The sequence below is a fragment of the Barbatula barbatula genome, assembly GCF_947034865.1.
Source record: "Barbatula barbatula genome assembly, chromosome: 9".
Classification (NCBI taxonomy): Eukaryota; Metazoa; Chordata; class Actinopteri; order Cypriniformes; family Nemacheilidae; genus Barbatula; species Barbatula barbatula.
Window position 1 is genome coordinate 23658210 of NC_136772.1, and position 17069 is coordinate 23675278.

Here is a 17069-nt window from a genome sequence, read left to right on the forward strand (position 1 = left end):
AATGCAGTGTTAAGACTTGAAATGTGACATTGGTACAAAAGCATCTTTCAATGCCAACGCACATATCACCTGCTCTTATCATTCATTGAGCTTATCTGTACAGTAAATGGATCCTGCATGGGGCGTCTCTGAAGAGGTCAGTCCTGTTTGCTAGCGTGACTGCAGGTTGAATGGAGAGGGTTTGGCGTGTTTAAAGGTGAAGCTGGCTGGCACTGCAAACAAATGCCGGTCCTCCTGAACTTTGGCCAACAGGGTTTAATAAAGTCATTTCGAACATGAGCCAAACGCTCAGCTCGGTTGCATAATGCTGGGTTTGTTCGTCGGAGGAAAAAAGGTTTGTTTAAGGTTTAAATACACTACAAGACTTTTGCCCAGATTTTCACTCTGGACTTGTTGCAGAAAGTCTCTGTCAGTCAGAATTGTATAGTTTTATTTCATTTTATTTCACGGCATCTAGGAAGTTATAGTCCGTGTGATATTTGAGCTGTGTTTTGACTTGCATAACATTATATGTTTTCTTGCACAGCTGCTTTGTAACAATGACATTTTTTAAAAGTGCTATATCAATAAAATTGACTTGATTCGATCAGTTAGTTTGTTTTTATCTGAAACTATCAAAAAGTCTGCAAGTGTGTGATGTCTAGTTTATAAAAACATCTGTTCAGATTTAGAAAGTGTTACATTTAAAAGTTTTAAACAAATGCTTTTTTTTGTTTGTGGTGTATTTCTAGATCCAGATTAGTTTACAACTACATTAATGTTACACCTCTTGTGTATTTGTCTTTAGTTTTTTCTCCAATTTTTGGTTGAATATTTCAGTCAAGTCCATACTTAAATAAAACAAATGCATTAATATTCCACTTTCGTTCGACAACCACAAACCATTGGCTTCAGTTTGAAAAGCTCATTGCTTTATCATCTTAAACCCAACAAAACATGTTGTGATGTGTAAAAAAAATGTTTTAATAAACTGGTGTGGTAAACCTATGATATTTCACTGAATTAATTTTGACACTGCTTCCTATCTTGGTTTACATATCCAGTTCCTCTTTCATTCTATGAACTGACTAAGGGTGCATTTCCCGAACAACGACATAAGTCGTTGTTTAACCACCATAGTACGATGCATCTTTGGGGAAATTAACGACGTAGTTACGACTGTTTCCCAAAACTGTAGTAACTCTGTCAGAGATCTTTTATTTGAACCAGGTCGCTTCAGCAATGTAGTTGATGTCGCCACACAGGTGGTGTAGTAATGGCGTCTAGTCTACTAATAAATATGTCAGGTCGAATTAATGTCACATTTGTAATGTAAATAACACACATTGCATTTAAGGACTACTTTTGTTATCTGTTGTTTTATTTCACAGTATTTAATTCATTTAAGGAAGTGGAAGTGTCTTCCTACGTAATTCCGCCCAGGGTTAGGGATTCTCCAGGGTCCTAGAGCACGCATGTGCACTTTAAAAAAACAGTGCATCTATTTTCTTGACAAATTTTTTTATAGATATGGTATGCACTTATGTTGCTTGCTTACTTTGATCTTAAGCTCGATGCATGTATGTCTACATCTCATAAGGAACGATGCTTCTACGGCTTTATACCTGTAGCTCCCACCATGCAAATTAGCGATGCCGCTTGCGATTGATCGTCGGAACGATGGTTTTGGGAAACACTCGAATCGTTGAACTATGCTGGAACGACGGAACTTGCGAGCATGTTTAACAATGCTTCTTTGGGAAACGCACCCCTGCTCTGTCGACAAACCATACACTTCACAAACCAACGACCATTTAAAACTACACTAGACATAACTGGTTTAAATAAGTATTTATTCATTATAAAGCCACAAAGTCAGAGAATAAAACAGCAATAAAGTTGTAAATTAAGATAAAAAAACTGACTCAAGTGCAGACTTAGAATGATCGGCAACTTATTTGCATACTAAAATGTGATCTATTTTATTTACAGTACATTTTTCCTATCTCAATAGCAAATAAAGTATAAATGTATTTACAAGTAAAAGAATCCCAGAGAAAATATAAAGAGTACAAAATCCAACGGAGATTAGAAATATTAGGAAAGTAGAACAGGCAAAACATATATAATAGTTTTGCCGTTTCAATGGTTGAAGTATACGTAAAATACGCTCCTATTTAGTTTTTTTCTTTCGCATAAAACGTACACTGTGTTGTAACCAGGCATGACACGACACCCTACGCTGAATATGAAACGGCTACACACATATTCAAGAAATTAACCATTTCACACATGGAAGTCACTACGGTGGACAGCTATCGAAAAATATATTTCTTGTGTATGCATGAGTTTCAATGACATATTTGCTCATCAACACCTCTACAGGGAACACTAGTGCCTCATCCTATACACTGAGTCTCAAGCCATTGTATGTGGAGCTTTTATCTCCAAACAAGTCAGAAATGCTAAATTGACCCAGAATATCTATCCTAGTTATACTTCTATCCTATGTCACATTAAGTAACATCTAAAGAGTCACATCATTTCATTATTTTGAGCTTCAGGCACCACGGGGTACCTAGCCAAGCCAAGTGGCAGGGATGGGGCTCCTTTACTTGCTAGGATGGGCAGATAGCCTTTTTTTCGGGGAAAAGTTTATCAGAGAGGGTTGGGATGATGAGATTTCTTGGTGGGCGGGCCTACCAAGCACTCGACCAAGTGTCTGATCACATTATCAAATTCGTGCCTGGTTAATACGCAGTGTTCGCAGGAGAAAAGCGGTACCAAACAACAGAAGCAAGTACGGAAAGAGAATAGGTGAAGGAAGCAAGTTAGTTGTTCTCTACCAGAGTCTTTTTAATGCGAGGAACGATAAAAACGTTGCCGTCGGCAGTGTGCTGAAGGGAGTATTCATTGGTTGAGAAAGGCCTGCCCTGCTCGTCTCTAAGCATACCGAAGACTTCTTGATACAGAGAATTCAACTGATGCTTCATCTCTCTCAGACTGGCACTGCGCTCACTTTTCTCCTTCTTCAGACGTTCTTTTTCCTCCTTCAGCGAGTCCAGCTCGTACTCGAGGCCTACGATGTTCTCCAGCTTGCGTTTGCGACAGTTCTGAGCGGCGACCTTGTTCTTGCCACGGCGGCGGATGTCTCTGATGAGAGCGAGTTGAGGCTCGTTGAGCTGGTGTTTGGATATCATCTCGTTGAAATCATCCACGGGAAGATCGATGATCATGTCCACGGTAAACGGAATCTGCAAGGTTTTTGCTCTCTGTTCGTCACGGGAGAGTCGAGCCTCTGAGCGTTTGTTCCGCTTGTCTTTGGTGAAGGGAGGTTTGGAGTGGCCGTTGGCCTCTGCCGGCTCTACCTTTGCATTTTTCACTCTCATTTCCCATGGCTCTGCAGCAAATTTATCCGAGACAAGCACCTGGACTCCATCGCTGTGGTGAACCAGCGGGAATATCTCTGTATAATCTGACTCGGCGCTTTCAGGACTACCATCCATCTCTTCTGAGTCAGAGTCACTGAAACCAAAGGATCCGTCTCCGTGCATGGACTTTCCCGGAGAATTTATACCGGGGCTCGCATCCAGCGACAACCCGGAATCAGAATCTGGGAATTCCGTCAAGGGTTCAGATTTTTCCGAGCTGGAGTTTCCAGGAGAGAAGCTGTGTAGATCCATGGGGTTTACCGGAGGATCACAGGCAATCTCAGGCAACTGGCCGGCCATGTTTGTTTCATCAGATGTAAGAACACCATTGTTCACTTTAACGTCCATCTCAGGATAAAACAGCTCACAGAATTGCTCCGGTCCAAACTTGGACCCCACATCTGGCCCATTCAGACTCATCTGACTGAGGTTGGGTGAAACCAGAGTGTTGAAGGATCCATCGTAGGTGTTGATGTATTCGGCAGGACACGCCTCGATGTGGCCGGAAGAAAGATGCTCCATTCCAGGCAGGTACTGGCTGTAGTTTGTGTCCTGAACCTCTCCAGAGGGGCTTGAGTTCATAAATCCATCCATCTCTGATGTCTCCTGCATCTGCATGTTGAAGCACTGCTAAAAAAAAATGAACGTCACATTAACAAGATATAAACAACAAAGAAATTAACTGTATAAAGTATTCCCTCCATATTCTTCATAGCTTTGGTAAATGTTTACATTATACTCTTTTCTAGTTGTTATATAGCAGATAGTGTGTACTGTAGAATGGGGGAAATGGCTCAATTGAAACAAATGAAGTCTACAATGCAGAGTTACCAGTCAAACCACAGTATGAGTTCAGAAGGTCATTTGGTTGCTGCTCACGCCCTTAAAACAACACGTGGTAGAAAGTGGCCGCACCTCACAAACTCTGATTCTAAACTGATGTGAGGAATTCGTTTCATCACAATTGTTTTGTAGTTCTAGTAGGATTGTCATTGAACAGTGAAATGTGACAAAAAAGTCTTAAGCCCGTTCACACTAAGAGTTAAAACTATAGATCCAGATAACATGCATGTTTTTTTTTAATAGAATGGCTTTTGATTGCCTGTCTAAAAAGCAATGCATATAGTTCCTCTGTATCTTTAGAGTTGTGGTGTGGATTTATTTTGCTTATACCTGTAGCTCTGGAAGAGACAGCAGCTCCATCCAGGCCTGATCTAGAGAGTCCGGCTGCAAAGGATTCTGGGTAAACACAGCCATATCTGGTGGCATGACCGGGTCTGTGGAGGTGGGAACGGAGGGATCTAGGCAGGTTGAAGCTGGCTACACAGAAAACAGAAAAGAGTGAGAGGTTATTCACATGCAGTAATGATATAAGTGTTAGGTTTCATGGGCGACACGTATCCCATTATTACCTTTGTTGGCTCATCCAAGGGAAAAGTCTCAGCCAGGAGCTGCATGCACTCGTCGAATGACATGGCGTCTCCTTCCGCAGTGAACGGCCCATTCTGCACATACATATTCAAAGAACATCCGCATTAAACCATGGCATCTACCTCACAGCAGGTTCTTTATCAATCTGAGAATAGCACTCGTATGGATGGACGTTTTCTGAATCGTCATGACTTCATTATATGTATTGATTCGGAATCAGATGGGATCTATAGATTCAGAAAACGATTGTTTACTGTAGCGGGGAGAGTATATTTTCTGGTGGTAGGTGTGGTGAAAGTGTACTCAAATTATCAAGGCTATGCTATCCATTTCAATACTCTTATTGCCATGAACGATAACTAAAAAAGTAAGTTTTAAAAATCTCTCTCAATGATATTATCGGCATCACTTTGAAAGCAATTTTTTACACCAATTAATTGATTGAATCTTTATTGGTGTTAATGGGCCTTTACTCTGTCAGCAATTCTTTAAAAAAAGTTGCCATTTGAGGCAACAGGTGCTGTTAGATGGGCCCTTCGTCCGTTCACAAATAAATGTCTTATTCATAAATGTATTCCCCGGTTTAAGGTCACCAAAAACAGTTTTCAGGTCGGATTAGAAATCACAAAGTACGTTTGGAACATTTATACCAGTTCAGTCCAAACAGGGCTTAAGTATCAGTGGTGTTGGGTTTGTTTATGTGTGTACCTATCTGCTCTCTATTACATTGAACTGCTTTTACCGTGAAACCTTACCACCTGACTTCCAGTAATTATGCCATTGCAGCAGTAACCAGGCAACACCGCAGCTGCACCCTGTAATATGAGGGGAGGGTGAGGCCGACCGTATACCTGCGTGTGCCATAGATCCCAAAGCCTCTCTTAACATGTGACCGGAGCAGGTGCTTTAGTGCGTACGTGAGGGCATACACGACATACAGCACATCCACCTCAGACACACCCAGGCCTCTAAACCAGGGCTTCTCTTGATTGGTCAGAATTATGCACGCGTACCTGTGTGATTTGCCCGTTTGTTGTGTTAGCTTCCATCGGGGCGCCTGTGGGTGGAGACGTCCGTGGCACAAACTCCCCCGTCTCCTCATCCAGCTGGAGTTGGGCGAGCAGAGCTTTCTCCTGTTCCCGCAAGTGATGCTGGCGTTTCTCCTCCTCCTGTTCCCGCTGCCGACGCAGCTCAACCTCCTTCTGTCTGTAGCTGAGATCAAACACCTCTCTCCCCGCACCCAGATCCACATCCTGTCTCCACAGGATATCTATCAGCTCCATATCCTACAGAGAGAGAGATCAGAGATGAGATGAGACTCGAGAGTACCGCATGCAGGCCCTCGGCACATTCTGACCACACCCGGCCTGTCTCTGCTGAGTTTGATTAAAACCCGAGCCCACCCTGGCACAGATCACATCAACACAAACACAACGTGATTGTCGATTTTACGACAAGACCGTATGAATAATACATGCTGCTTCTCCTTTTTCATTCCATCTCTGGGAACGACGACATCGCCCACACGCACACAAACTATTAGTGTTAATGTTGACATTTAAAGTCGACTGGAAAACATGACTGCTGCGGACAGCACATTTATGACCTTCAACTTGGTCTAGAAGACATTTATTGATTGAAAGTAAGAAAGTTGACTTTCCTTTGGTTTCTGAAGTCCAACTCAAACGTTTAGACACATTTTGGTGATTATTTCAGCAGCAACAACATAAAAAAATGTTATGGGGCCCAAACTTATATTCCGGTTAACTTTTGAGTAGTTTAATTGTATCTAAATGACAATACAATAAAATATGCATATAAATGAATATAACTATAAATAAAAAAAGGTATATTATAACCAAACACAGACTGGAAGTTCATTTCAAGCCAGGCGCGTGCGTCCGATGAAATAGTGGTCCGTTGTTATCAAGTAACTATGCACTAATAAGTAATGAAGTAATAAGTTGTACTACATTTACACGGAATATAAGACTATTAACTAATATGGAAGACAGATTAACCATTCAGGAACTAATAGCAAATTTGGGACAATGGTATCCTTATTAGGTAATCGATAATTACTCAATAAAAATATCCTCAATGAGCTTGTGAACGATGACTAATTATAAGGAAGTGCCAATAACAGAAACACGTCGAGAAGTGAGTATTCATCTTTTAACTCTTAACATGTACATAAAATGTGTAAAAATTAATAATTAAGAAGTCATGTTGAATTAATAACAATTAAACAATTGACTGACAATCAAACATTTGATTTTAGTAATTATTTCCATTTCTGTTATTACTTTTATTGTTTATAATGTATTTAAAGCTGATATGCAACAACAATAAAAAATTTGCCCTTTAAAAAAGTGCTATATACATACTGAATAGAACTCTATTTAGTATAAATTCGTCTTTATCTCTTCGGGATATACACAATGACACAAAAACTAATTGCATCCTAATGCACGATAGCCAGAAAACCATATCTTCCAGATTACTAAATGTTTTTTTTAGAATATCACTAGTGCCTCACAGAAACGTATGGTTTTGTGAAGCGTGTATCAGATAAAAATATATTACAAAACTTCTATGTCAACCCCTTACTTATTAGAAAACTACTAGTGATGTGGACCAATATTTTAATGTCTAAAACAAGTTAACTCTTCACAAATTACTCTAGTGTTGCAGTCTGCAGAGGGCTGTAGCTATCGATTATTTTAGTAATCGCGTATTCTACCGATTATTCCATCGATTAATCGGGTATTCGGATAACAAGTCATTTTTCTTTATCAGAGAGCAATACTAAATATACAAAAGAAAACAAGACAGGTACCTTAACGAACAACCAATTAGTTTCCTTTTTACTAAAATGTACATATTTATTTCGGTAATTGCATACATTTATATCTGTGAAAACTAAGCCCATTAAGTACATTCCATTGCCATATTACATTCAAAATTCAATATAATACAAATACAGACCTTCTCAAATTTGTTGGTACCCCTCCACAAAAAATTAAGAATGCACAATTTGCTCAGAAATAACTTGAAACTGACTAGTAATTGGCATCCACCATTGTTTATTCCATATTTAATAGAAATCTGACTTTTTTTATTCAACATTATTGTAAATTATAAAACGACTGTAAATGTAATGGACAAAAATAACCTAATATTTTGTTGCTCAACCTTTAGAGGCGATCACTGCAAGCAGATGTTTTCTGTAGCTCTCAATGAGACTTCTGCACCTGTTAACAGGTAGTTTGGCAAAGTGCTCCAGCTGTCTCAGGTGTGATGGATGCCTTCTCCAGAATGTCTTGATTTCATTGTGTCCTGCACAGATTCAAGGCACCCTGTGCCAGACGCCCCAAAACATAACCGAGCCTTCTCCATGTTACACTGCAGGTATGGTGTTCACTTCTTTGAAAGCTTGATTTTCTCGTCTGTGAAGATCGAGCTGATATGGCGTGCCAAAAAGCCCCAGTTTTTACTCATCTGTCCAAAGGACATTCTCTCAGAAGGATTGTGGCTTGTCAATGTAAATTTAAGCAAATTCCAGTCTGGCTTTTTTATGTTTTTCTTTCAAAAGTGGAGTCCTCCTGGGTCTTCTTCCATGGAAAAAAGTGACGGATGGTGCGATCAGAAACTTTTCACAATAGCTTTTAATTTCATCACTCTTCAGGAGGCATGAAGCATTATTTCAATGAGCTGTAAGCGTACCAACAAATCCGAGCACTTCTATATATAAATAGGAAACATAAATAAAAATAGAAATAATAAATTCAAAGGTAAACAATTAACTTATGCATGATGCATTTAGTTGACCTAAATACGATTTTCAAAGTTCGGTTTTTCTATTTTTACTATTGAATAGTAATATATTTGTCCGCGGTGGACCGTGTGTACTGTACTTAAATGGATCAAGCAAAGCATTGATGCAAAACAAAGATTTTTTGTATGTGAATTACTCAAGGAATCGTTGCAGCCCTAGCATGAACTACCAATGATGTGGACCATTATTTTTAAGTGTCAAAGAAGTTGACCCTTCACTAATTACTGTAGTGTACTGTACTTGTAAGTCTGCAGGAACTACTAGTGGTCTGGACCTTTATTTCCCCAACACGTCACCCTACAAGAACTATATACATGAAATAAAACAACTGCAGTGATTGATTGCGTCTAACATTTTTTAATTGTAAGCACTGAAACATTTATATGAAATCGTTACAGAAGACATTGCATGCTGTAATGCAAAAATGCACAACTGTGCGTGCACATTGAAGTAATGTGCATCATATGGTGTCTGAGTTAAACATTCAAAATCTGAATTGGGTAAGTTACGTCCATTGGAAGAAATAGGTTAAAACAACCCAAATAGGTTGTTTTAGCCCAACGGCTGGACACTTATAGACGCAGCCGTAAATATATGCGACAGGTAACACAGGGCATGGGTTCGAGCCCAGGGATTGCACATACTAACATACTTGAATACAAATGTATAGTATCATGCAATGTATGTCGCTTTGGATAAAAGCATCTGAAAATGCATAAATGTAAACTCAGCAGCGGGGTTGTTTAGACTCCGCACCGCTTGAGACGGAGGATGAGTAACGTCGACTCTACCTGCACACCAAAGAAATGTATTTCGAGAACTGTTTAACTGTATATAATTGATAAGAAGTATATTTGAATGGTCTAAAGTAAACAAGAAATGTACATGACATTAAATGCGTGCCACGTAAACTCCCTTACGAAATTTGACCATGGAATGGTTATCACAAAATTACCCTGTTTTTGGTAAAGACCCCAGTAAACGATAGTTACTGTAGTAAAACTCTCTCTCACGCGCGCGGTACTATGATGGCACGCAAACCTAATCCCCCAGACAATTTTCTTACCCTGCAGATGGATTACACAAACAAACGAACCATCTCTTTCTTATTTTTTTATTAATCTGAAGAACCGTTTTTTGCCACAAAGAACCTTTGGTGAAACCGAAAGGTTGTTAAATGTTCTTTATAGAAACAAAAGGTTCTTCTACGGCATCGAAGAAACTTTTGAAGCATCTTTTTTTAGTGTAGAGTACACTGCTCAGATCTGGAGGAGCATAGTGTGGTTCTGAACTGACCAATCAGCAGCCGGGAATGAAATCCCACCCGTCATGTTGTAACTGTACAGATGTGTCACATCAGGGTCGAAAGAATCGAGCTGTGTCCTTGTTACTGGCATATGTTGACATGAGTGTGGTATTATTAAAGCCGACCGCAGTAAACATGCTCATCCTTTAAAGAAAAGTATTTAGTTTGTTCAAATGTGACCACACATTTTATAATTGCTAATAAACCAGAAACAGAACAGTTTTAGAGAAATGCTGCACCTTCAGTTTGAAAATACTTGATAGTAAATAAATACAAGACTGTATAGTTTTTGTTTGCACGCAAAGAGAAAAATGTTTAACAACTGAACTTGACATCCTCATGTTCAAACGGCTCTCAATCCTGAGAGTGCACACGCTATTTTTCAACCTGTGAAAAACTCTTTTACAGATAAAAGCTCTGAATCTGTTTTTTACGAGTCACAAAGACGAGCATGTGACTCGAGATCTGTAAAACTAAACTTCCTATATAGTTTCACATCACAAGGCTGAGGGGACTGTACAAAGAAGAAGTGTGTAACCCAGAACAGAGGAACTGGTCACATAAAAGTGTTTACTTGATTTTTTTGAGTACAGCAACGTAGAATTTCTGCTTTTTAAGTGCGGGAAGTCTGGATCTTGAAAGGATTTTTTTTTTGCTAATTATTATTTATAAACCATTTTTAACTTATTGGTAAATGTGGACAAATAACACATAAATTACAAACAAGCGTTATTTGATCAACAAGGTCTGCATTAGTGGATCAGATATTGGTGTCATAGGGGCCTTGAGACAGCAACACAGAGCAACAGCCCCCATCACACACCCGTCCGCACACACACACACACACACACACACACACACCCTCTACAGATCCAGATAGCAGACTGGGTGGAGACAGAGAGATGATGTAACATCTAAACAATTGTTAAATGAGCTCCTCTCACGAAAAGCCGGGCTGAACACATACACTTGATTCCTCCTCGATGAAGGATGAGTGGAAAGTGTGTTTCGGATTGTTTAGATTGGATGTTGTCTCTGAGTGGAACTGTTTCTTTAAAGGTTGTTTACAAGTGTATTACAAAACAGAAAATGCATATTCATATTTTCTGTCTTATGTGATACTGAAAAGCAGATCTTAGCTCTTTAGCTTCTTTGAATTAGTTAAGAGATCATTTGTAAAAACTCCTGAAACGAGTCTTCTGCAGTCACACGACAGTCTGGTGTATAAGAAACAGACTGAACATCAAGCCGTGTTCGCTGATAATCTCAATACAGCTGCATATTAGATTTAAGCCCTTTTCATTTTTGTCATTAACATTTTAAGAAGTACACGTGGAACAACATCATTGTTGGGTGAATTTTCCCTATTAAATGACAAAAGAACAATCCTTTACATTTGTGATGTTGATTTCATCTGTTTTTATTTAGCATGCGCTCATGTGACGTGCAAGACACGTGGAGATACGTTTCATCACAGTTTCATAACTGATTTGGGTTACATATTAAATGTTTGTTGTAGTGAAGACTATTATTGTCTATATGAGGCTGACCGTGTATAGAGTATTGCATTATGTGAGTTTAATGTCACTGTCGAAGCCTATGGATAGGATTGTATTTAGAAGCACGAAACTATATCCAACACACACTTGACTATATAATTAATGGCTGAAGTGTTGTAATCATTATCCATGTTGGTGGAAATGAGAAACCAGAGCTGTTTATTAAAACTGCAAAGTTTCCCAGAAAAGAAGAGTTTATTTTTCAGGCCTGTCTCACTTCCTGTTCCTTTCCAGACTGTGGGAATGTGGAATATACCACTGAACACAAGAGATCTGCTTGTACCGAAGTTTTTTTCTGTCCGGGCAGGTGATACGTGCATGTAGTCATCATTTAAAACCGGTTTATCAAACCCTCATATAACATCACTGTCCACGCTTTCAACACAGGTGGAATGAGATAAAAGTTTACAGAAATATTGGACGGGTGATACTAACGTTACTTTAAATTAGGGCCGTAATAAAGGGAGTACGGTTAGGAACTTGACCCCCAGCCCTATAATAAGGAAGGACCCATGTAGTGCTAGGCCTATAAGCTAAGTGGATTCAAAGGGGTCCACATATAAAACAATATATTAATACAAAGATGAAAAACTAATTCCCAACACATATTTACAGATTTTGGTAACATTTTTCAATACAATTTAAAAAACATTGACCCAAGGAACAAAACAAAAATGTTATGAAACTTTGAATGAATGTATGCCCAAATATTCAATATTCTTTTATTTGCATAAAGAATGAAAAGAAGTGTGATGGAGACTAATCACTTAAAGCTGAGGATCACTTCTCTACGTCAGGGCACAAGGCTAAAATAAACACCCACATTCCAGATTGGAGCCGCCTGTTATTGTGCAAGGCGAGCGCGCATGCGCAGAGAGGGCGCAGTTTCGGACGCGTCTGATGGAGGGTCGCACGCGAAAACATGAAAGCGCAAAGACAGATCTCATTGAAAGAAGTTTGCCATGTTGTCGTCGCTTTACTAGCCGCTCATAAACGCTTATTTCATTTCATATTCACGGAGATCATTTCTCCTCCCTGTTCTTTTTCTTTACGACGGCCCAACTTCAATGACTGTGCAGAATTGTGGGTGAAAACACAAGATAAGAGACCGCGACGGAGGAAACTCCTCCTTTAACCCAGAATATGACGACTAGCGTCAAACACGTAATGAACAAATCACCATAATCATTTATATTTCATAATTATTCCATAATGAAAGTGTTCAATCAGGATCACGGATACAAACTCTATTGAAGTCACATGTACCATGGCGACACATTTAAAACACGGGCGATAAACACATACGTCCCACAAAACAAGTTCAAAGGGCAAAAAGATCAAACATATAGTCTTAATAAGAAAACTCTGATAGTCTAACGTTACGTAAGTATAATTTTGTCAGAAAATAAATATGAGTCGTGACACACAATAAATGATCAGAGAATATTGTTTACCTGCTGGCTTGGGAGCATTTTAGGTGATTCCATTTCCATCATTTCTGAGAGACAATCTCTCCGTTTTCTGAGAGACAAACTCCTAATGTGGATATCCTTCAGAGTTTAATCAAATAAAGCTGGAAATAAATACGTTAGATTGGCGTTGCCATGCGATACACTTGTGAATGAAATGCTGTCTGTGGAGTTATGAAAATTTGCGGAAAGCCCCAGTCATTCGGTGGCCCCGCCCATTAGTCATGCTGACCAATGGGAAGCGTTTGCCGAGCTGCGGCGTTATACGCCCCCTTCTGGCGTGCCTGGAGAAGCCCTGCAGAACTCTGTCGGGCGGAACATGAAGAGCTGCGCAATCTGCATTACCTTTAATTTCACTCTATATAGAGCCTCACCTTTACTGTATACAGATTCAATATTTTTACTTTATTTATTCACTTTATGTGTGTGGGTGTTGACATCTGACCCAGGAACTGATAGCACGGAGGAGGATCGGAGGACATCTGGGAGATGGTCTTGATGGAGGATATTACTGCACCTGCTTTAGACTCTCAACATAATCGGTTTCAGTCGTTATTAATAATATGACCCGTCCTGGGTTATTACGCTGACCATTACAATAAAAACACATTTAACGCAACCTAGACGATCTGAATATCTATCGGTCAGACAGCGACCCCTGCTGCTCTGTTTCATGAGTCCATGTTTCCATTCTGATGAATCTTTAACAATTCAAACATCCATTTAACCATTTTAGCCATTTTGGGTTAAAATAGTTCATAAGTGACAAAGCACTAAACCAGATGTACATAAAAGCAATGGGTTTAAGCAAATAGATGACGGAGTTGGTTTATGTGCTTTCGCCAGCCCCTCAGAGGCAAAGCAAACATTGTTCACTGTAGTAGTCTACTGTAGGCCCAGATTAAATTCGACACTGAGCATTAAATCCAATAAATTAAATGAGTAGGCTATATAATCAAATACAAACAGAAGTTTATCCAGTATAATGTAAAAGATTGACTTCAAAAGTCACTAGAGTGAAATATTTCTCTTGACCTTACAAGCTTTTTGATTTGAAGACATAAAGCCTGGAAGTAGTTTTGAGGATAAAAATGACTAAATCTTTTACCTTTTAATCTTCTCAAATGTTTTTGAAACGAATGACTTGGACTGACTAAAAGCATCCATAAGGGCTCAGAATATATGCGAACTTTAGATATCTTTGAATACTTTTATAATGGTGATTACAGGATATAATATAACGTTGTTTATTCGATTTTTTTAAAGTCACAACCCACAAAATATGATTTTTACATTAAGTTTGAAACGGTAGAGTTCATGGCAATCGTAACTAGACAGACTACCTAACATTACCATTAACCACCAGGCTAGCAAACGCTGCACCCCCACCGCCTCAAATCACCAAACTCGAGTGTTCTCCCCCCGGAGCGCGTGCGTGATTGCGCGCGCACGATTGGCAGCTCCACGTCGACATTCTTCCAGCTGCTCCACGGACGCGGCGTGAAAGCGCCTCATCAACAGTTTGCAGGCGCGTCATCCGCTCAGTCCGTGAGTGAAATCCACTGCGCTTTGTGACAGCCGTGTGCGCGTTTTTTCCGCCGATTCTCTCGCGCCGTGAGCTGCGGCAGGTATGTGCTTTTCAACCTTTCCTCTGGAAGTGCGCTTTCACGCGCACATTCTGCATTTGTACTGAACTTATAACACTGTCATCCTCTCACTCGTTCACGTGTTCATTCACTGCCGCGCGCAAGTCACTTAAAATGATCAAATGAAAGTTTCCTGATGCGTAAACTGTGCGTAAGGTTGAACGCGCATATTGTGACGTTCTCGTCGTAAAAAAAGTCAATTGCCTCTTTCCTAAGATGATCACTTTTCTTTGAGTTGTTTGTGGATGAAAGAGTTCTGGGTTAAGGATACGTATCGATAATATTTAGTATTGGAGGATGACATGCTGCTCTGATGGTCTTGAGAAAGTCTCCAAATTTGGACTCTTTTCGACACGTCAGCTGTTCTACGTACCAGCTGCCCCAACTGTTAACTTTACAATAGTGCATCATTAGAGGCAAAAATAACGTGTTATATAAATGTCACCGTTTAAATTTTATTCTGCGCATCCAATTTCGCTGAAAGCCTTGAATTAAGTGTGGCATCTGGTTACGCATTATAGGCAAACATATGTTTACTTTGGAGGACTTTTGACCTGCTTCGTCCCTCCAAGTCCGTCTCACAAATCCTTAGACAGTACAACTGCCTGCCTGTTATCATTCTTTTGTATTATTTGTATTTTGATGTGACACGCAGTCGCATACAGATCACAGTGTCACCTGTGTTTCTCTCACAGGGCCGCTAAGAAGAGTTTCGCTGAGTCGAAGGAAAACTCGCGTGGAGCGCCCTTGACTTTCCAAGTAAAGTTCTGTGATACACTCCGACTCTAATTGCTTGCAGTCAGTGCATTACAGAACTTTGTTTTGGGAGTTTAAAGCTCCTCTGGTGCCTGGAGGAAACACCATCTGGATGAAGCTCTCACAGCCCCTCGAAAAGGCCGCAACTCCACATCCTGCGTCCCTCACCCGCACGCACAAATAAAACTCATTATCATCCCTATAAATGCTGTTTACATAATCATTCTTTTCATTGTGATAACAACTCGAGTAAACATCCTTTAAGTCTAGGGATCGCGTTGATGCGTGTGTTCTTTTTCCTACATGGATTTTCCTGGTGCTTAGCGCAGCAGAGATAACCACAACGTCTAAATGTCTTAAAATAACCTCTGCGCGGTAACGGGACACTTATGAATTAAATATGGCATTCCGCAACCTCAGTAAACACAAAAATGTGGCGTTTTCCACTGTTGTAAAGCTCTGTATCACATGTTCTTTTTACGAGCGCTGAACAGGCGTGCGGAGCGCAGCACTTAAAATGGAGAGTGCCGAGGTTTGTGATGACATCATCAGACCCACAGGAGGCAGACCAGCACATGTCTGGGTCGCTCTCACGGTCACGTGACTCACAGGAGCGCACAGGTAATAGCAACTAGATGCTGATTAAACTTTTTAACATGAACTCAAATCATCAAACGAGTGAAGTCACCTGACCTCTGGCCATAAATGTGAATATTTATAAATGACCTGTTAACCCAGGTTGATACTGCATGAGCATGTGCTCTTTATGACCTCATATAATCATTTTAAAACGTGTTATTGACCCTGACACCAGGAAGAAACAAATCTGAAATAGTAGCCATATAGTATGTACTGGGAAAGATGAGAGAATCCCCTGAACGTTGTATGGAAGTACTTTAAAACATTGTGTTTCCAATCTGTAATTTAGTTTAAATATCAAATTCACAATAATAACGTACAAGCACATTGAAAGAGTATTTCCCCATAGTTTGTTTGTATAGCGTGGTCTTAATAAAATGATCATTCTTTGTTTTAACACATTCAATTATTCAAAATAGAAAGACCTGAAAAGGTCACACGAGCAGCTTAAATGTATATTATGTCTTTCAGAGAGCCCTTTGCAATTAAAGACTCTTATCAGGCTCTGGGGGGATATATGGTTCTGTGAATCATCACATCCATGGAACATTCCTAAAAAGAAAGCTTTTTCACATAACTACACATTTAGATAGTCTGTTGCTATAGCTTATATTAAAAGCTATTCAACAACATATATAAAGCTAGTTTACAAAAACACATGCATGAATATATACATGTGAAATGTTTGTGTCCTGTATATTACAAATATAGAATTACCCAAAACCATGATTTTCTTCCAAATGATTTTGAAGGCGTACTACCTCAGAGAGTGTATAGTGGTACACCCTTAAAATGATTTTGGGCTAAATTGTTCCTTTAAAATCAACCTTTCTGTCTTCTATGGCAGGGGTTTTCAAATTGTATGATGCAAGGGACCCCCAAATATGATGAATGTTTTGTGAGGACCCCCTTAAAAAAGTCATTTATATACAGAGCATTTTTTGTATAAAGAAACATTTAAGCTCTGTAGAATAGTGTGACACAATAGTGTGATGCATGTAGCAAGAGATAATAG

The 17069-nt window shown here is 39.6% G+C and overlaps 1 protein-coding gene across 2 annotated transcripts; it reads right to left on the bottom strand.

Moving 5' to 3' along the window:
- Positions 1-1815: 1815 nt before the first annotated feature.
- nfe2l2a (nfe2 like bZIP transcription factor 2a) lies at positions 1816-13398 on the bottom strand. 2 transcript variants are annotated; one of them, XM_079465110.1, is made up of 5 exons: positions 12999-13398; positions 5855-6127; positions 4823-4915; positions 4584-4730; positions 1816-4040 (listed from the first exon to the last, which is right to left on the bottom strand). In XM_079465110.1, exons 1-5 carry the CDS (start codon positions 13038-13040, stop codon positions 2811-2813), a joined length of 1785 nt encoding a protein of 594 aa, XP_079321236.1. In that variant the 5' UTR covers positions 13041-13398; the 3' UTR covers positions 1816-2810. The 2 variants fall into 2 exon arrangements, with proteins under 2 accessions (XP_079321236.1, XP_079321237.1); XM_079465111.1 differs by having other exon boundaries at positions 1816-4037; positions 12999-13209.
- Between the last annotated feature and the right edge of the window lie 3671 nt (positions 13399-17069).